The 20,841-nt window shown below is 39.0% G+C and overlaps 1 protein-coding gene across 5 annotated transcripts; it reads right to left on the bottom strand.

Annotated features, from left to right (window-relative positions):
• Nucleotides 1-2,158: 2,158 nt before the first annotated feature.
• Nucleotides 2,159-19,420, bottom strand: LOC110982279 (N-acetylglucosamine transporter UNC93A-like). 5 transcript variants are annotated; one of them, XM_087141001.1, is made up of 5 exons: nt 19,034-19,420; nt 16,440-16,503; nt 13,464-14,470; nt 11,633-11,909; nt 2,159-7,035 (listed from the first exon to the last, which is right to left on the bottom strand). In XM_087141001.1, exons 3-5 carry the CDS (start codon nt 14,403-14,405, stop codon nt 6,821-6,823), a joined length of 1,434 nt encoding a protein of 477 aa, XP_086997127.1. In that variant the 5' UTR covers nt 14,406-14,470; nt 16,440-16,503; nt 19,034-19,420; the 3' UTR covers nt 2,159-6,820. The 5 variants fall into 5 exon arrangements, with proteins under 5 accessions (XP_086997127.1, XP_086997126.1, XP_022096277.1 ...); XM_087141000.1 differs by lacking the exon at nt 19,034-19,420 and adding an exon at nt 18,835-19,027; XM_022240585.2 differs by lacking the exon at nt 16,440-16,503.
• Between the last annotated feature and the right edge of the window lie 1,421 nt (nt 19,421-20,841).

The raw sequence follows: 20,841 nt of genomic DNA, 5'->3' as shown, positions 1-20,841 counted from the left end.
CACTTTGTAGTAATCCCGCAGGGTACGCAACTGTTTTGGTGTTTGGGTCTTGGTCTTTTTATAAGGTTTGATGTTATATTTTTAACTTTGTCTTATTTACGTCGATACTGTATGTAATTTTTTTTCTCTTCTTATTTTGTTTTATCCATTGTAAATTTGACCTGCGAAATAAGAAATGAAATGAAAAATCTGTTTCGCACTTTTATTTTTCATATGAAGCAAGATATGAGACGGAGAGAACCCCCTCTGCTTAAATTTGTGTTGGTCATGGTTACACTGGAATCTGAGGAATTCTTTTCAGATGATCTAGGGGGATGTGTTAGGGTTCGCGGATACACCATATGGAAAATATCCCTTTGAGTATGTGTGGTTTTGAAAAGAACTGGTTACTCGACGTTTCGGACAGTGAGTGCTCTGTCCATCTTCAGGACTGATGCGATCCCACTGTTATAATTATAGTCTGTGGGTGATCACTGAGGCGCCAGTGAGCAGCCATAGCATCCCTCAACACAGTTCCTGCTTCATGCCCCAGTACCCAGGTAGCTCGGATTCCAATTTCCATTCCTCAGTGATCACCCACAGCATATAAGCAGCAGCATCAGTCCTGACAGAAGATGGAAACAGCACTCACTGTCTGAAACTTTGAGTAACTGGTTCTTTTCAGAACCGCACATACTTTCCACATGGTGTATCCGCACACCCTCTACCTTATCGTGTTCCACCATGCAAACCTTCAAGAGCTACTTGGTCTTAGGTAACAATAGTCCAGAGTGTGTATAGGGGTTGGACGTGTAAGGGGGTCTCATTTCTTGCTAGATATACGCTTTTACATGTTCTTACCATTATCCTAGAAAATGATGGGTCGTAACCAAACAATTATGGACAACAGATGCGGGCAGTTTTTCCAATGAAATTTCTGAATTTTATAAACAGTTTTGAATGGACTTGATTCGAGTCCAGTAAGTAGTCCGAGTCAGCCACTAGCCGAGTCCGACTCGGAGCCAACTCAAGTCCACTGTGAGCTGAGTCACGTGTCCAAAAAAAATGGACTCCGAGTCGAGTCTGTGTCTCAACTTGAGTCTCCATCACTGGTACCATGCCGTAACTTCAGGGGGTGTCGTTATTAGAAAACACAAGTTGAAAATGTGAAGATATGGCTGCATCATACGTACAATTAAAAGAAGGGAATATTCAATATCTATTTTTGTATTGTGTAACAGCAAAGTGTGATATTGAGGTAAGCAAGTCCTACTGTGAAGAGAATCTAAAGGCCTTTTTAGGGATGCGATTTTAAGGCATTATGTGTGTATTGTGTTTATGTTTGAAGGAGTGCATCGTATGCGACGATGATATCAGCATTTCGCAGGATATCTGTACAAAATAGATTTTTAAACATGAAGTGTCTATTTAGGACTGGACACACCTTAAAATCATTTGGGATTTGTATTCTTTAGTTATTCAATCCTGTCGAGATATGCAACAATGATCCAGGAAAACCGGAAAAAAACAAGATGGGGAGATATTCAAGTTCTTTAATGATGTGCTATGGCTCACTAGCCTGTGGCAGTGTGCTTTGTACATGTGCATGAATGGTCCGGGTGGAGCATTGATCTGCGTTATAATGAAGATCAATGTTGTGGAGATAATTATGGAATCATGACAATGCTTGTGATGGTCTGAGGGTGAATTCAGTGCATTTGATGTTCATTTCAAGTTAGTGTTAATTCGAATCGGCTAATGCCACCATTTTTGTCGCACACTCAGTGCAACCAGACCCTCCCCACATACATGTACACATTAACAGCAATACGCCGTAAAGAGGCCCAAGGAGATTTTGTCCAACCTACTGAGCCACAGTGGCTGGGACCCAGCAGATAATGCTGTTCCGTTGTGCTTGAATGGTTCTAACCCTTCAGAACAATTGAGAAAGCTCTGCATAATCATGGTTAGGCCAAGCCATACTGTAACGTTAACGTTGCTGCTCAGTCAAACCATGGAGGAAGGAACACCCTCCTCCATGGTCAAACTTGAGCCAAGCCATTGTTTGGGTAAATGTGGTTCTGGTCTAGTTTAATTTCTTCCAAATTGTACCTCCCGAGGCTCCACTACAGTCCCCATGTAGAAATAAATCACACAGTGACACACCCTCCAATAAACATGTTTTTCCAAAGCACCCAAAGTTTATTTGTAAAATCAATCTATAAGAGAGAGTGTCTCTGAATGGGATAGAGCCATCACTTCTAATCCAAACAGAATAATCATGACAGTGTCTGGCAAAAAATAAGTACTTATACAACAGAAGACTACCACTTCAAAACAGCAATACAGAACCTGGGCCAGAAACCAAGAATTTTGTAAAACAAGATTACCATTGATTAGGTGTGCAAAGATTTACCAATTTGTTTCCTATGTGAAATGTGTTGAGAAATTGGGCATGAATGTAGAGTACATTAATTATAATTTATTTTAAAGACTAAAATTTCAGTGTATAATGTCTTGTTAAAGTTGTTAACCTTCAAAGTGCTGGATTATTTTGGAAATCTCAATGGGATTCCACCCCAAGATCTCAGCTGTCACCTGCCCAATCATTTAGAAACTTTGCATGTATATTAAGACACTTTTCACAAAATTGGTGTGAAAATGATCACAAGATGTTACTGAAAATAATTCAAGGCTCCACGCATTAGGAAAAAAAGCACTATGACAATATTGGAGAAAATGTTAAGGGGTTGGATTCTGTGGCTCTTGGCCCTTAATTGGATTAACTAGTATCAAGCTACATGTTTCAGTTGTTAACAACTGATTTGAGATTCACTGAATCTCAAATGCTGCTCATTCAAAACATTTGCACATCATGTTTGCTTTCCTGAACTAAATCAACAAACACGACAAACTAGTACCAAACATCACAGACCTGATCACAAACATTAAAAAAAGGAAATGTATGGATTTTTAAGCAACTGCGGACTGACACTTTGACTATTAAACATGCATGTAACAACACCACTGTGGTCATAAACAAATAAATATGGCACTGGATCCATGAAAACAACAATCCAAAAAGCATACTTTAAAATGACCTCATTACACGAGCTCTTTTACCAAAATAGGTCCTAAAAATGACTGCGTACATTGTACATGTAATCATTACTACTATGCATTGCAAACATTAAGGATTATGCTTGAGTATATAACAGGATAAAGTATCAGTCTACTGGAAAAGGGTTAAACGTATTCTTTATGAATGTGAAGCCCACCAGAGGTGGAATGGGGGGGAGGGTTGCCCTACCAGCACCTTTCAAAAGGTAGTTATTCCCTCCCCCCCAACTTCATAGGCCTACAAGCCATTTGGAGGTACACTGTAACTTCATAATTATATTCTTTTCAATCTAATGGCCGGGGTTCCCCCCCCCTTCTGCCGCTGATGGTTAAGCCTCATTGTTCCATAGTGATTTCTGTTAGTGTTTACCTTGCTGAAAACTTATCTGCCTTTAAATGATTTAATTGTTTTCCAACAAAAATTCCTTGATATACATGTAACTGTTCAGGCCAAGGACTGGAAGGAATTATTTATCAGCTGCAAGATAAATTTTATATTCTGAACAGAACTGAATTCATCCAATTTATGTACCAGTATATATGTGAAAGTATTTTAAATCAGATAGTTTGAGTCCCAAATTACACGTACTTCTTACACTGCCTTTACTCTGTTTCATGCAAGGAAGATCAGTACATCAATCATCTCTCAAATTCAAACAATTATTGGAACCCTGTGTACTTAAAGAATGTCATGACCAATAATTGCCAATAATACAAGTGAAAAATCAAAAGATAGCACTCCAAGCTACCAAATATTTCACAGGTGAAACTTAAAACGTTAACAAAATTGACAACTATGACAAACTTGGCTTGAGATTGGTTGAGGTTAGCCCAGACCATGTGATTTAAACCACCTCCAATTTGAATGTTTATATAGAGGAAAAAAATCAGCAATTCGATCATATTTGTTGTACTGTTAATGCAAGAAACATGAAAGTGCAATTTTTAATCCATAAGTACTTTTTAATAATCCCTAAAACATATTAGATTTTAACTGTGTTAACAAGCCTGCTTTTACCTAAAAAGCTTTAACTTCTCTTTTATTGGCTTTACAAAATTCACACTCAAAAATCTACATATATATCATATGTATCAATTCTGTCTTCAATGTAGTATGGTAGAATAAACTACCATGTAAAAACAACTGCATCCACTTAGTTAAATGTTTTGGAAAAATAAGTTATTCTGTGTACAAAAATTGATGAATGAGATACTGAAAAGAGCACACATCCTCAAATATACATACAGATAAAAAAATATGATATTAACATGAAAAAATTCATTCATTGCTTGTATACACTTAAGTATGATAGTGTAGTTTTCACATCCAACTGCATTAATTCACAGACTAGGTTGTTACAAAAAACTTTTGTTTAAAAAGTTAATCTGATCCATCCATTTTCATCAATATGATTCTATACAAAGCTCTAAGTGAATCTTTTCCCAAACCTACATGCACAGTACATGTACCAAGCACACTCGGATAAAATAGAATCTACCCTACATGTACATATCAGCTTCAATCAACATAGGCTTTTAAAAATGGTAAAAATCTAAGTATTTTGAGAACAGATATGGTGAAAAATCCCAGCATGAACAAAGACGAAAAATTCTGATGACAACCTGTGACAGGAGTCCAAGTGTGATCCAAGTGTAATTGGTTGGTATAGGTCCAAACACAATGTAAGTTCCAATGCATCAAAGGTATTCAGTCAACATAGCTACATGTACATGTATGGAACTTAAGCTGGACTTCCATCATGTGCATGAACTGTACATGTAATCCCATGTTTCTACTATGCTCCTTGAACTGAAATGCACCCTCACAGGCAAGTAAGAGACAGGTTAGTGGAAAGCTCTTCCACGGGCAAGAGAACACTGTACATTCACATACTGGTCACACTTGCCCAGCACCAAACGCATAGGAGCTTGTACGCGCATGTGCTGAGTTCCAACTAAAGGAGATAGTTGCCATTTAAAAACAAAGCCCTCTCTTGTCCAACTTGAAATGGATCCTGGGCAAAACTAGTGACACACCACAAACATGCAGATGTTCATTAACATGTTGCATGGAGTATGTACAGGTACAAGTAATGCCTTTCCATAGCTGTAGCATATTGGTGTTTGATTGCTCCCATTCTCTGTGTGTTGTCTCCAGTAGGATGGGGGCATACTTGTTCATGATGTGTTCAGTTAGCTTTTTGGAGTATGCAGACACAGAAGGGTGCCATTTGGTTCAGGAAAATATGGAGTAAACACAAATGATTTCACTCAAACCAAATAGTACCCATCTATTGTGTCTGTCTTGCCTCACATAGGCTATTTACATACCTGTAGTGTTGTCATAGGTGAACATGCACAATATGCAATAATAAATAAACAATTTCAGATTACCTAAAGTGTCCTGACAAGGTCAAGCAGTCATACACTACATCGGTTATTTGTAAAATTAATCTCAGTGACAGAAAGTAACTGACATCAAATATATTTCTTGCCTTTCTTTCACAGAACTTAGTTGACTTGGACCGATTTGTCACTACATTCAACTTTTATCCTGAATTACAACTTAGTCAACTGTCCTTTGCAGAATTGACTTAGCCACCATGCTTTCCCATTGAACTGTGGGATACTTCAAGTAACTTTCTTCAATACATGAGGGGTTTGTCAATTGGGCCAGGTCTGTGAGTAAACTCGAGATGTCACATAAGTGCCAACCTGAATTTAGTCACACTTGCACAAGTGAGTGCAGGGGAAGCAATTCAAATATGCTACTTGTGGAGAGACGTCCTTACCTAATTGTGGCTTTTATACATGTATATTGTTCTCATATTGTCTCTCGTGCAAAAATAAGACTTCAATGTTTTTTCTCAACTGGGAATCAACAGGCTAGAAGCTTGTCACAACTTCAGACAATTCATACAGCATCATAAAACAAAATCCTTTATAAAGCATGAGATTGTGAAACACTAGAATGACTATATATATGTACAGTTTGCCCTAAAGCATTAACAAAAGCCACGCGCTATATAACATTGGTGAATATTTGTTTTGTTAGTTTGTCAAACACCCATATCCCAGTAATAGCTACACATACATGTATATGTATGCAGCAGTGAAGTACAAACTTACTTTCCTTTCTGCAAATGCTTTTGGTCAGAATAAACAGTATGCCATAAGCATGACACATATTTGCACTTGTGACAAAGCACTTACCTTTGGCAATATGCTCTCATTTTTATATTTCCAGTCACTCAAATTTCTTGTTACAGCTTGCATCCATGTGATAAGTTCTGTCAAGCAAGCGTACCACCATCACTTCTAGCGATTTGCGGTTTCTAAATGTGTAAATACACTGTACCCACTGGAAAGGTTTTACATGGGGGAAAATGGCATGAACATTTTGTGAACCCTGACCAAACAGCAACAGTGAGTTTCGTCATGGTTACATGTACATAGGATGTCACAAGATCACACAAATTGATGGCCTATTTGGTGACCTAATTATTGAAGTTTTAATACAGAGCTCCTCTAATGTAACAATTTAACTGGCTCCAATGACACAAAAAAAGCCTTCTTTTACATTTTTTTCGGGGGGATTTCATGACCCTTTAAAGGCTTCAATTTCCCTCAACCCTTAACTAACCAATGTAACCACGTCCAGGACTCAAAATGACCAATTGTCAAAAAGCAGTGATGTGCATCCTAATGCCAGGGGTGTTGCCTAGTATAATATGGCTTGACGTATCTTCCATTCTACTGTGTAATACAACAGAAGTCCTATGAAAAGAACAGCTGCAATGGTGATAAGCTTGTGGGAGACACAGATTATGGCAGCAGTGGAAAGCCCAAAGTAGATACAGAAACCCACAGCTTGGAAGAGACGGAAGTTGGAAAATGCTGGCTCTTGATTCTCGGGGAAGATGACACCCAAAATAGCTGAATGAAGAAAACAGTTTTACCAAAATTAACAATTTTTATTGTTTTACAAATTAGGTTTTAATAATTGTTTCATAACAACTGGAACCAAAGAAGTTCATGCATTAGCCTATATCCAATGGTGCATTTGTCATGCAAGATAAGATTGTGCAATATGAGATTATTTGTATATAATATTCTTTTCATTTTGCTGATGAGTGCCACATGTAATGGCACAAAACTGTCTGTCCAGAAAATGCCAAGATAAAACTTGCATCCTAATTTTTCCAGTAATATTCTATTCTTACATTTCAAGACAATCTTAGCACTCTGATTGGTCAAATGTCTATCCAAAAGGTGGTGGATTTTTTTCAGATGAGAAAACAGAGCTGAGAAGGATGTGGAACCATGCAGTCAGCAACAACTGCAGCCCCTGAACGTGGAGAAAATGTTCGCTTCTGGGTTCACCACTACTGTTCGTCAGAAAATTAAATTGACCCCTTTGAAGTTGGTGGTATACTTGTATACATGTACAAAACGCAGAAAAATTAACTAGAGTAAACTGGAGTACATCTCAAGCTCTTAACACAAACAAATGCATGTTTTTTCCGTGAATTGGTTCAAGTTTAGTAGCCTTATATTTGGCCACTTTATTGACATTGTAAGAGTGAATTGTGTGAATGTACATGTAGACTGTTAATGAAAATGGTATTAATAAATATGACTAACAAATACGACACATATAAATATGTATATATTGTTTCATAAGTTAATGATTTCATGATGGACAAAGGAAGAAATGGAAGATGAATGGTAGAAGAGATGGACGACAAGAAATGGCAGGGACTACAGCAGTTTGCAGTCTGGTTTTGTTCCCAATAAAACATGGTACAGTATAAATGTATGCAAAGAAGCAGAAACAAAACACTGTAGTTTGAAAAATGGCCCTGAACATGGAGAGTAATACAATGCCAAAAGATCCAATGAAATCCAAAAATCTTTCTAAAATGTTTTTCACCAAAAATCTATTAATTATTCAGAATACAAATTTCTTTTAAACTGGTTCATTTGAGACTGGGGCCACCCACTTTGGCTTAACCGTTTATTGGCTGCTGTCCAATGTTTAAAGGGATGGGCCATGTAGGGTTAAATTGATGTTATATGAGAGCTTTCAACCATCTTAAATCAGCAAAACTTGGCATTTTCTGTGCGCTGTTTTTAGTCTCCGTCTGGGATCTTCACAAAAATGTATGGAAATCGGTCTATAAGGCCACCAGACAAATCTTGGCAAAAATGTGACATGAGACGGACTCGACTTTCCAGACTAGAATGCATAGTTCCAGCAAGAAAGTTGATTGGTCCAAGCATGCGATTAACAGTACACGGTGAAAAAATTTTCCAAATGGAACACCAACTTTGACAAAGTAGGCTAGCCTATAACCATGGTTTAAAAACTACCCCCCAATATCACTGAAACACACAACAAAACAAGCAACTGGCAAAACAGATAAAAGACAAGGAAGGCAATCTAGCTTTGGCAGTAGGCCCTAAAGACAAATCCCAACCCAACATCAACCCTATTACAGTGATTACAACCACTTCGTGCCGGGGCATTTTTCAACGTTGATGATGCTGGGCCGGCATGACTATCATTTTTTCTGTTTTCAAAATCCTTCAAAATTCATCATTCCATTTAACGGTCGTTTATAGCTGCACGAAGTAATCTTTAGGCACTACTCTAAGTTGATAGGTGACCTTCATTGACGGCCAAGTATTTCAGCCAGGCCTGCAGCCTAGTAGACAGAGCCCAGATTGTGCGGTGTTATACAACTGTCTTTTGTTCACGAACCTGACTCAGTGCACTGCTGACCTCTTTTCAATAGGGGCCAGATTAGCGTGCAGCGGTGCTGTGTGGCTCATTGCTGCGGTGGTGGAGAGCTTTTGTCTCCGGTGGTAATCCGCTTGCTCTCAATGCCCCAAACCCTGGTATACGGTTTCAAAACAACGCTGGATTATCACCACTTTTGAGAGTGAAAAATGCCGGTAATGCCCAGCAGCCTGGTCTTTTGTTCGGAGTACGGTCTTTTGTTCCAGGGCCCTGTTTCCTTTGTCCGAGTTCGGAGACCCCGGCCACGTATATAAACCATACGGCTCTGATTGCAGAGTCCCCGGCAGGTAGTGGATAATGTACAACTGTGTATGTAATTGCAACTGATTTTGTATAGGATGTTGTTCATCAACAATCTGCCAGTCAGTACGACTGAATATTCAGATAGTCAATCAAATTGAAGGTCGAATAATGGAATAGTGAATTATTCGAATTTACTCATCCCTACACTGAACAAGTACATATTTATTCCCATTCATAAATACCGTTTTAGTCAGAGAGTGAAAATTCAACATGCAATAAATTTCAATGGGTTTTGTTCAAAGAATTTTACTTTCATTTTCCTGAGCACCCCCTTCCATGTATTTCTTGTGCAAGTAGTCCAGAAGAATCTCCTTACAGTGTATATGGACTTGGTGCATTCTGCATGCCCCGTCGCACACAAACTCTTAACCCACACGAATGGATCAAACTGTCTTGTATCCATGTGCCAGAGCATTTTTTTACACAGCAGGCATTATCAAATCTCAGTGGGCATTATCAAATGTTAATACATCATCACATCACGCGTTATTGAATAGGGAAACTGTCTGAGGTATTTTGGAATGTGCTTTTCATGGCGAAGAATGGAAATTTACTGAAGTTGCAGATACATGTATCAGCAGATTAGAAAGTGGCAAAAACACTATACAGCACATACAGGTACATGTAATTGTTCAATATGTAATGAAAGTTTACTATAGGACAATGATGAGCAATAATCCAGTTCAGTTTGGTCAATTACTGGTTGACCACTTCCTGCCAGGTGGAATTTGCACATATGCGGGACGAGTTCCCCGGGCAATTTTCAAGATTTTCCATTTTCAAAATTGTTCTTCTTCATTTAATGGACATTTACACACACATGAATGACTGTCTGGTGGCTACTCCAATCTGACAGGCAATTTCCACTGACGCCCGAGTATTGCAGCCAGGCCTGCAGCCCAGTAAACAGAGCCCAGATTGTGATGCGATGTTGCATAATTTCCTTTGTTTCTGAAATTAGCCCAGTGCATGCTGAATGACAGTGGTGACATTTCAAATGTGGCCAAATTATCGTGTGGCCAGATCGCTAGAGTGCTGCAGCACTTTTGTCTCAGCTGATTATCTACGGGTGCTGAATGCTGCAAACAGTGGTATACTGTTTCAAAACAATGACAGATTACCTCAGCCAGTGCCAGCTGACAAACAATGGCAACTCCCAGCAGATGGGTCATTTGTTTCGAGTACGGTCTTGCATTATAAGGCCCAGTTCCTTTGTCCGATTTCGGGCCACCCAGCTATGCGTATCAGAATCCATAACTGTGAATTTTGAGGAGGTTTGCCTAAAATCTGCATCACATGTATGTACATACATGTCCATGCCGGTATTTGCACATGAATATCAGAACATAGCTAACAAACACAAAGCAATCAGTCAAGCCACAGTACTTAACTGAATTGGCCGTGTGTTTGGACAGCCTGGACTAGTTAATAGTTCCTTGACTTACTACTCTCATTTTGCTGTGCACTGAGAATTGAATATGTAGGCTACACATGTTTAGTTGCAGGTACAGTGGAACGTCGCTATACCGAACACCGCTATACTGAACATTCAGCTGTACCGAACATCGTCCTTCGTTTCCAATATTTTGTGCACAAAACCTACTGAACATTATGCAGTTGCAAGTCAACTGAGGTTCGCCACAGCATGCATCAGAGATCGATCCCGAGCGGTAGCTTCACGACTTTTAGGATAAACTAAATATCAATTTTGTAACTCAAGATTTAATAAAAAACAAAAATAATTAACAGATACATTTCTAGAAACCTCAAACATGAATGCAACGGCAAAACATCACAAAAACAGCGAATCATAGTATCACAAGAGGGTGCAGTTAGACAAGAGAGGGCGCTATTCAACAACGAAATGTTTGGCAGTTAATTTTGCTATACCGAATGACCGCTGTACCGAACATTTAGCAAGGACCCTGTTGTGTTCGTTATAGCAGCATTCCACTGTACATGAATGCAGGGACTTTGAAAGGGATTTCATTAGAAAGATGGGCATAATCTTGGGTTTGTTAAGACGAGGCAAAATGTTTACAATTAAATATGCTTGTACTTGAATTACTTAAAAACAGACTCCTCCTCAAAAACAGACTTTTTCAGACAAACATGTACATGTATGGTTTTCAAACACTGTGATAAAAACTTAACGGGCAGGATTATAAAAATACATGTACTTGACAAACGGAGGTCATGCAAAAATCTAATCAAAAGTGCATGTGTTAGGGAAAACTTATTCAGATCTGCATTAAATCAATACCGTACTTTTGAAGTCAATGTAAATGTAATAAACTTGGATGTAGCAACCTCTTCTCACCGAAAGTGGATCAGACTGTTGGAAAACAAAGTGTTTTTTTTCAGTTGGTGATACCTGTACATGAAATTTGTGCATCCCCTGAGTGCATCTTTACTCCAGATACTTACATGATATCTGTGTCTGCCATACAGCATCACCAAATCCCCAAAATGCTGCAAGGACAAACCGATCCCACAACTGAGGTCCGTTGCTCTCGGGAGTCCAGACAAACATCAGCATTAGAATGATGGTCATGTGGGTTAATCCACCAGCGGTGAAGATGGTGATACGACCGGAGTACTTCTCCAGACGACCAAGGAGGAAAGAACAGATGGCATCACTGATACCAAAGACCATCATGACAAATCCAACATAGTGAATGCCATTGGTGCAAGTGATGAAAGCCTAGGAACAAATACGAAATATCCTATTAGTGCCATCATTACCATGTACATATTTTGTTTCATGAATGACCCAATTCGGACAAAAACGGGGGACATCATTTCTTTCTGGATTCCTCTGAAGTCAACAAATATATATGTAAAGGAAGGACATTTCACTTGGCACCCTGTGCACAATATTTGCCAACCAAATCACTAATCTCTCTGTCATTTCATCTCTGGTTGCCAAACAAAAAACATATCAAGAATGTCCTAATGAGCAGATACACCATATAGAAAGCATACATAGAGAACGTGGCCAATTTTCATTTGTTGTACCATGTTCACAATCTCCATGGGTAATTCACAGCCATCCTGTTTAAATGGTTGGCCAAACGTCTCTCTTTAACCAGGATTACATGTAATTGTTCAAGAAGCCCATGCAGAAGTACTGTATGATCACAAAGAATGATCAAGTGACAAGAATAACTGCAGTAGCACCCTGCTTGCGCATACAAGTAGGTGGTACTTACAGTACCTGTTACACACGTACATATCCTTTCCACCAAATTATTATCTTAAAAATTCTTAGTGTAAAGTACATTTAAGGACATAATAGTGTCAGACAATCTGTGAAATCTTACTGCCGGGAATACAACAGGTCAATTTTATATTTTCCAAAATTGTCTGGACAGTCTTTGGAAAATACAATTTGTTCAAATACCACAACCGTTAACGCGTGTAACGAAAATGTGGGAGCTGTTGGAAGAGTCTATTTTAAAATTAATGGATAAGGTACAAACTGCCAAAGGGCCTTCGGTACACCCAACTTATTATTAACCAATAAAATGGATAACCATAACAGCCTACAAGATCACTTGAACTGGTTTGAAATAGAGTTTCTTTATGAAACTGTGGAAGTTTACATGTAACTCACATGAACATATAATCGCAGTATCATCCCTTAAGATAATGGTATAGTCAACTCTTATGCCCAAAATGCAAAGACAGTTGCCATAATTGTTGACTTATAAAGTGTTTATGATGGGCACTGACGGTGTGTGGAGGAGGCTATGTGTGAGAAGCAAACAATCTGATTGATCGCGCATGTCTACATGTAGTACAGATGTACGTTTTGGTCGCGCGGTGACTGCAGTCTGACACGGTATTTTTTTGAGGAAACACAAACTGAAAGGTAAACTTGCCAACTACTATTACTGCGCAAAGCATTGGGAAAAAGTGCATTTTTGAGAGCCATAATTGGTCTCCAGATCGACCTCGCCCGTGCACTGTCCACGCCACTCAGGAATGTCCTGTGGCCTATGAAGTTTTGTGAGACAAATTGCATGAGCTGAGTTTTGAGTGTTCAAAATGAACAGAAGTTTTCTTGATTTTCCTCAAGCAATGAACTTAAAAAATGAAACAGGTCCTTGAAATGAAACACAAACTAAATCACAAACCCCAAAATTGGCAATTTTTGACAAATTGCAGTGCATGCAAATCGTATGCACTGCCTTTAAGAGGGAACATAGGAGTGTACTGTGGTGCAAATGCATTAGACTACTACTGATATATTTACCTTGGTAAAATCACCAAAGACAAATGCTTGTTCCATGCCACTGTAAATAAACAATGGCAGAAGCATGAGTATGTAAGGATTCAATAGCAGACGCAGAGTAGCCAAAATATTGCTCTGAAGACTCTGGATGATGCCAGCATTGGCAGCATGTAGCTTGCTGAGAAACAGGCCAACAAGGAGACAGCTTAAGAGCCCACAGGCCAGGTACACCGATATCAGAGTTACAATAGTTCCATGTACAATGTGTGAACCATTGTATTCATCATCTGACTCATTGCTAAATCCACAGGAGTGTTTGCCACACAGACTGACATTATTGAAGGTACTCATATTGCTACTTGGGTAGAGGACCAATGAAGCAACAAGATTACCAGTGATTTGGCTCCCTTGGAAAAAGAAGAAAAAGATGCCATTAAACTGATTGATGACATTCTCTGGAACTTTGTTCTTAATGTCAGCGTAGCTTATGGCTGTGGTTGTGAGATAGGTTCCTTGAGATATCCACAGCGGTGCACCAGCCAGTCCTAGTATCAGGCCAGCTGGGATCAGAGTGTACTCTCTCGGGTAGTAATTGGCGATGGTAAAGAGGGTATAACAGAAGATGCACACTGCGATGGCCCATTTTGTGCCGATGGCTCGGATGAGGGCAGGCGCAAAGAGACTGGAGATGATGATCCCACCATAGATGACCGCCAGGGAGGCTACCCCGGCTGTTGCATGCAGGCTACTCTGCAGATTCTGCAGCGCGCTGTAAGCGGTGAAGTTGAACAGGAAGGCCAGGCTGAGAACAATCAGATTCTTCTTGTGATTGCTGGCAGTAGCTGGAATGTGAAGGAGTTGATCCACACTCTGACTCCCAGAAACACTTGAGGTAGACCCTTTCACCATTGGCTCAGCTGGGTTATTCGTGGTAGGGACCAGTGGTTCACTCTCAGTATCCATGGCTTTGACTTGAGAATGATCTGTCTCACGGGTACAACTCAGTTGAAATGGAAAATCACAACAATCTGAACAAAAGAAATCAAAGGCAAAAAGTTACAAGCCACAACTATACAGTACATACATGTACATACTGTGCATACACATGAATACGTACATGTACATACGTGTACAAGTACTGTATGTTGGAGCAGTGAAGCAAGCCAATATGTATGTGTATACATGGACACGTACATCCATCAGCAAACTGTTCTGATACATGTATAGCATACTGTCTGCACGATCTTCAACCACACAGCAGTTAACCCCTTCTCAACGGGAATTTCTTTCTGAAAGCCGACTCCAAGAATTCCAGCCTCGCTTCGCCACGAAGGCCACCTGCCAAACTGCAAATTTTCGGTTTGTGGCCCAGCGTGCTCTGCACGCTTTGAATTACACGGTGAAAAGGCCGATTGTTCAGTGGCATGCAGCTCTACTCAAGCTTCCACATTCCCATTGCCTCTTTTCAAAGTGGGGACTTTTGGTGATTATGATGTAAATTCGGTCTCTTTATTTCTGGGCTACACACAAAGACTAATTACCATATACACAAGAGCCAAGGTCTGCCTTTTTTCACCGTGTTCGTTCGAGTGTGGGCCGAGAATAATAGCTGAAAACCGAGCTAAGGATCTCAATTTTTACATCGTGCTTTAACGTGTCCCAGCATGAAGGGGTTAACATGCACATGTACTGCTACTAATGACAGGTACATGTAAATGGTGGCAAGCACCTTCATCAGTACAGCTGGAAATTGCCCTATAAATATGCATCACAACTATAGCTCAATCTTCCATAACAGGCAATATGTTCACAGTGTAAAGGTACAAATGTACATGTTCATAGTGTGTACAGAATAATTGAATGCCAAGGTTTCAGTAATACATCCAAATTGAAACACTTTCCATGTATTTGAATATAAAGAGACAAAATGCACTGCTTAAAATGGCAGAAATAATTCCAATAGGTGGCCTACATACATGAACATGTACAACGTACATCATGACATGTACAGTGTACATGTATGTTGTGTATTAGGGTGACAGTAGATAATTTTGTGGTTCTCATATTTTTTTCTGAACTTCAGGGAAGGTTGGTCAGTCAGGAAAAAAAGGGTAAAAAGAAACCCATTTATGGAGGGAAAATTTTGTCAGATTATCTTTTTTTCTCCTTTTTTTCTGTGTAGGATATTCCAGGATCTGCGGCATAAACAAGTTAAATTTCCTCAGTCAGACCCAAAAATAAGGGTCATTCAAAATGTAGCCACAGAATTAACTATGAATGCCCTTGTTTGTTATCTCAAGAGTGCAAATGGCTTTATGGGATGTAGTGTTGCAATATTCTGCGTTCCATGAGAGCAAATGAGATGACAAAATTATCCTCAAACCTGACAAAGAGAAGGCTAAAGATGAAACCTGCATACTACACACCAATTAGAATGTATGTACTGCACATACAATATGCTGGTTAGGTGTAGGTGATGCAATAAAGCTTTGAACATCCACTTCCTTGTACACAAGTACATGTACATGCTCATTGTAAGTTCCTCGTGATCAAGTTTGAATTTGTTTCAGTGAGCAATTAGCATTATACCCTTTGTAAACAAAAAGGTTTAGTTCCTCTTCCTTCTTTTTTCAGCATACAATTGTAAATCTTCCCAAGCAACTTGTTTGAAGTAAGTATACAACTGATCAAAACAAGAAATAGGACTTCAGGATTAACATCTAAATGTACACTGGTACATGTACAAATAAAATGTACCGGTACGTAGGAATATAGTTCACAGTATGGTAACATGTATGCGGCAACCAAGATCTCAACAGTAAAATACTTTCTGAGACTGCTGCAGAAACCAGAACACGCAGGTAATAAAATGCTAAAATTCAGCCATACTGCATAATTTATAATATGCATACATGTATTTTACGATTTACATGTACATGTCAATAAAGGTTCCAAGAGAACAAAAGGACTGTACTTTTCATAATCAAGGATTCTTACCTTTTTATAATTTATAGATCAAATGAGCCATTGTTGCTTGAACACTTTATTTCTTCCCATTATCCTAGAATGCATTAAAAAAAACAGAAGAACAGAAACAAAAAAAAAACAAACGAGAAGGCCCTGGGGCTTTTCATTTTTGAATAATTTGGTAATGAACATTTGAAAAGTTTAACTAAAATTGACCACCAGGTGTCACCGAAGCGACAGGAACACCATTGTCTACAAATGAATCAGATGGGCTGTAGTAAAACTTCTGTCACAATAATTTGCACACTTATACTGCAAACGTCATTTTACAGGGTAATGCCCTACTACCGCTAAATCTGCCAGTTGGTGTCTCTCGAACAAGGAATAATGTTTGCAATTACTTTGGTTTGGTGATACAGTTTCAGAAAAAACCGCTTTCATTGGCCATATCTTGATTTCCCACCACCTCCTCTGTCGTTCTTCTAGTTCTTTTAATTTTTCAATTTCTTTTCAAGTTACAGTGAGGCATGAATTTTATTCTTTCAAATATATGTAAATCATAATTAGCACTAATTTGAGTAATTAAACTGGATACTATGAACAAAATTTCTCTGTCTACATGTATGTGCATTTCCAAAAACAAAAACAATGCCACCAGGTGTGGCTGTCGTCATTAACGGAAATTCCACAAATTTCAGGTGAACAGTGTTTTCTCAGGCTTTTTTTTTTGATAATGCCCTGAACAGCTTTCTTAAGTCAATAAAAGTAATCATTTGGTGTCTGTATTGGATGTCCAACACCAATCATTACTGACCAGCGATCATTTATCCATTTTCTAGACAATTTCAACCGTTTTAGTCTGTAAATTAAAACTTTATGCTCTGCTGACATTTTTTTCGAATTCTCACTGGAGAAGCTTTGAGAAAAAAGTGGATTCTAAACCAATAAACATTGTTTGGTTTAAATCCCCGGACATCCATCTACATTTTTTAACATACATGTAGGTTGGACCATTTGCATTGTTGAGCTATATAATTATGCATATATGACAACACAGAGGTAGGGGGCAGAAGCTTCTATAAAGTGTTGGCTAAACGTTTAAACATTTAAATGGGATGGGAAAGTTTTCTGAACGTTTTTCAAATTAAACATAAATTTCCACCCTTAGTGGCATCTGAATATCGAACACTTGCCCTCTTTCTGTGTATAATTTTGTTTTATTCAAACAATACCATGATGGGATGCACTAATCAATATCATTTTGTATGCATGAACTTATGGTATTCTACAATTGGCCTACGTATATGTAAGAACAGAAGTTGTAGATTTGCATCCAAACAATTTCCGCAACACAAGGCATTTTTGCATTTTTCCGGATTCATTATTTTATTTCAACCTCCAAGTACAGAAACTTTTCAAGTATAATACTGCTAAACTACAAGTAATGTTACAAGTACAACCAAAGACCTTGCTGAGGGATGAGCTACATGTAGGCCCTTTATCAGTTCATGGATCAGGTCAAAAAGCAATCATCACAACAAAATCCACGGTAAAACATACATAACAAATGTGCAAGCCAATCCAACGCATGAGGGTCGGCCACACCATAGCTCAAACACACACTTGGACAGACGAAAGCCATTTAAACTGACCGAAGATAGATAAAACTTAGGCCATGTAAAAAAAAAATTGCTGATCATCCTTTTTGCTCATAAAAGGGAGGGTGGGGGGAGGTTTTTTATTGTTGGTAAGAAATGTCCACGTGTTTAAAAAAACAGCAAGTTTCTCCACCCTTTCCTTAAACTGAATGGAGCTTTGCCCTTTCCCAGCACGTGTATCCAATAGATGGAACAAATAAAAATATAAAAAATGGGTCGAAGGCATCTTGGCAGGGTTGATCATGTATTCATTTTTTTTACATGGCCTTATGCATAGGGCCTAAATATGGTGCTTTATAGGGCACCACAAACATCCAGGATTCTCACAAAATGGCAGGTACTGTGCCGGTGAAAACAGCAACCATGGTGACCTACGCACGCACCAGCCAGCCCAAGGATCGGGTTACACAACATTTTCTTTGATTGGTATGTACATGCACTCTCGCAGTTGTTTTCATCAGCACTGTGTGGTTGCTACCCGCAATGTGTGAAACTCTCCCAGATCCACACTGCCCCATACAGCTAACAGATTCGGACCTGATTTTTGTGATTTTATGTCCGTTTTGTTTACAAATAATGAAATTTTTTTAATAATGATTTTGGGGGCAGTGGCGTTAGGAGTTAATGTACATACGGGCAGTGTAACTTCTATTCATGCTATTCTCATGGCCTAAACATAATGTCATATATGTAACCTCATAATAATAAAATGAGGGCCTAAAGTACATGTATGCTACTCAACCGTTTAAGTTAAATTAAATTCTCACGGTTCAGGCAGGAAAACTGCTGTCACATGCACATCAGTCATCAATCAATGCATTACATGTACATTTGCCACGAAGTTGCAGTTCCGAAGTGCACGCGCCAGGCAGCAAGATAGACGCAGAACGAACGGAGCAGCTGCCATTGCTGAACAATCAAAGAGCAGACTGCAGTTCACTGTACCGTCACAAGACTGGGACTTACCATCTGACAGTCACGAGTCACGAACATGACGCGAGCAACATTTATGAACTCAAGTTCACATTGCGTAATGTGCTGGGAAAGGGGAACAGGGGGAAACAATCTGGTCAAAACAGTCAAAACATTGACCTGGAGGAGTAAAACGAGTTCATGGTCAAAACGACATTGACACTGAAACTTAAAGTACATGAAAAAGGTCACGCAGCGAGCTTCCGGATAGTACAGTGCGAATAAAACCTTCTGATTGGGCCAAGTTTACATTAATCATGCATGATTCATGTAGAGTTTTGACCCAAAAGCCGCTGCGCCAGCTACACATACATGTACATGTACAGTACTTGTGTTTAACGCATTGTACAGGTACATGTACAGTACTTCACACACCACATTGTACTGCACATGTGTCGTCTGCAGGAACCCCACAACCAAAGATTGTAAAGCGCCGCACAGCGGCGCAAGATGGGGAACTCTCCACTGAATCGCGTTATCGCCATAGGCGCCATTTTGGTGTAATATTGCCCCACAGTGCAGTATAATGCGAGCGAATTACAAAAAATGTACATGCACACTCGACGTTTCTGGACGGCGCTTTGTGTACGCATGGATCGCGAAGCACATTGTCGTCGACGTGTGCAGCCATCAACCATTTTTTTTCTCCTCCAGGTCTATGCATGCATCAACAGCAAAAGCAGGTTCAAGAAAAGCTTGGAACTATCATTCTTATATTTTCCCAAGAACAAAGAAAGGCGAGTAGTAATTTAAATAGTACAAAGTGAAATTTACCAAAAAATGGGCATACAATAGCGGCAAAAATCAACACATAGCTTAAGCTAGATTGAGCCCCTAAATTAATGACGTTCATATTTGTAATCAACCTCTGACCTGTGAATGCATGTACATTGTAATTGGCTTAACATTCTACTAAACACCTAGGCATACCCTACAAATATGTACTGGCATATTGGACAAAGGATGAAAACCACACCACCTTCTTTATCAAGCTTTCTTTATTTCACCATGGAGGTAGAATCCAGTATAGACAGTTAAAACAACAAAAGTGCAGAAACTGCACAGTTTGTAAATTCAGACTTGTTGCCCTATTAAAAAAAAAATGAATTTTACTATGTGCTTACATTTTATTTGATGTTTCCATTTCATTACAGATGCCAATTTTAGGTTCAAAACACCCACAGGAAGGATCTTCTGAAGAGAACCCAATAAATAAATTAACAAAATAGACTTTTGTTAGCGTAGATTGTTTTTCTCGATAACTTAGTTACTCTAGACGTAACTTTACTCGTTAACAGCCTGACTTTAGGTCTATAGCCTACATATGTATGTAATGTTTCTGTCTGTCCCTGCACGATATCCCACAGAACGGAATGTACATAATAGATTAGTTACAATGTTTGATTCCTTCATAGTTTTCATAAGAGACGAACTGATTCAACATTATTTTGAGGGCGGGTATACCTATGATGAAATCTGCTGTATGCTCCAAATTAGACATGACTTTAGTTGCAGGTTGACTCACAGAAGTCTTTTAAACAGTAACGTTACTTGTTAGCCCCATAAAAAATGCTGATATGCTGGACAACCTGTTCTCATTGGTCTATCCTCCATGGCATACACACCCACAAAAACCAACACGTCATATTTTCTGAAACTTAAACCAAGTGGTAATTGCCCCCAACAATACATTTAATAAACAGTTTGTTATCCACAGCACGTCTAGTTTTTCTGGATTTCAAGGTGAAATTGAGAGGACAAAATGGAATATCTGTATCGGTTGGCAGATTTCTTCCTGGAAT

This window comes from Acanthaster planci, linkage group LG09, assembly GCF_054643075.1.
Source record: "Acanthaster planci isolate LZ-2023a linkage group LG09, COTS_SCS, whole genome shotgun sequence".
Lineage (NCBI taxonomy): Eukaryota > Metazoa > Echinodermata > Asteroidea > Valvatida > Acanthasteridae > Acanthaster > Acanthaster planci.
Note: the sequence above shows the minus strand (reverse complement) of the source record. Positions and strands in the feature narration are given on the sequence as shown.

Bases quoted from the DNA above. Each gene is read 5' to 3' on its own strand.
- LOC110982279 (XM_087141001.1), bottom strand. From the start codon at position 14,405: ATGGATACTGAGAGTGAACCACTGGTCCCTACCACGAATAACCCAGCT. The intron at 11,910-13,463 runs GTAAATATATCA...ATTTGTTCCTAG, and splicing joins TCTTTGGTGATTTTACCAAG to GCTTTCATCACTTGCACCAA. The intron at 7,036-11,632 runs GTAAGTATCTGG...TTCTTCATTCAG, and splicing joins ATGGCAGACACAGATATCAT to CTATTTTGGGTGTCATCTTC.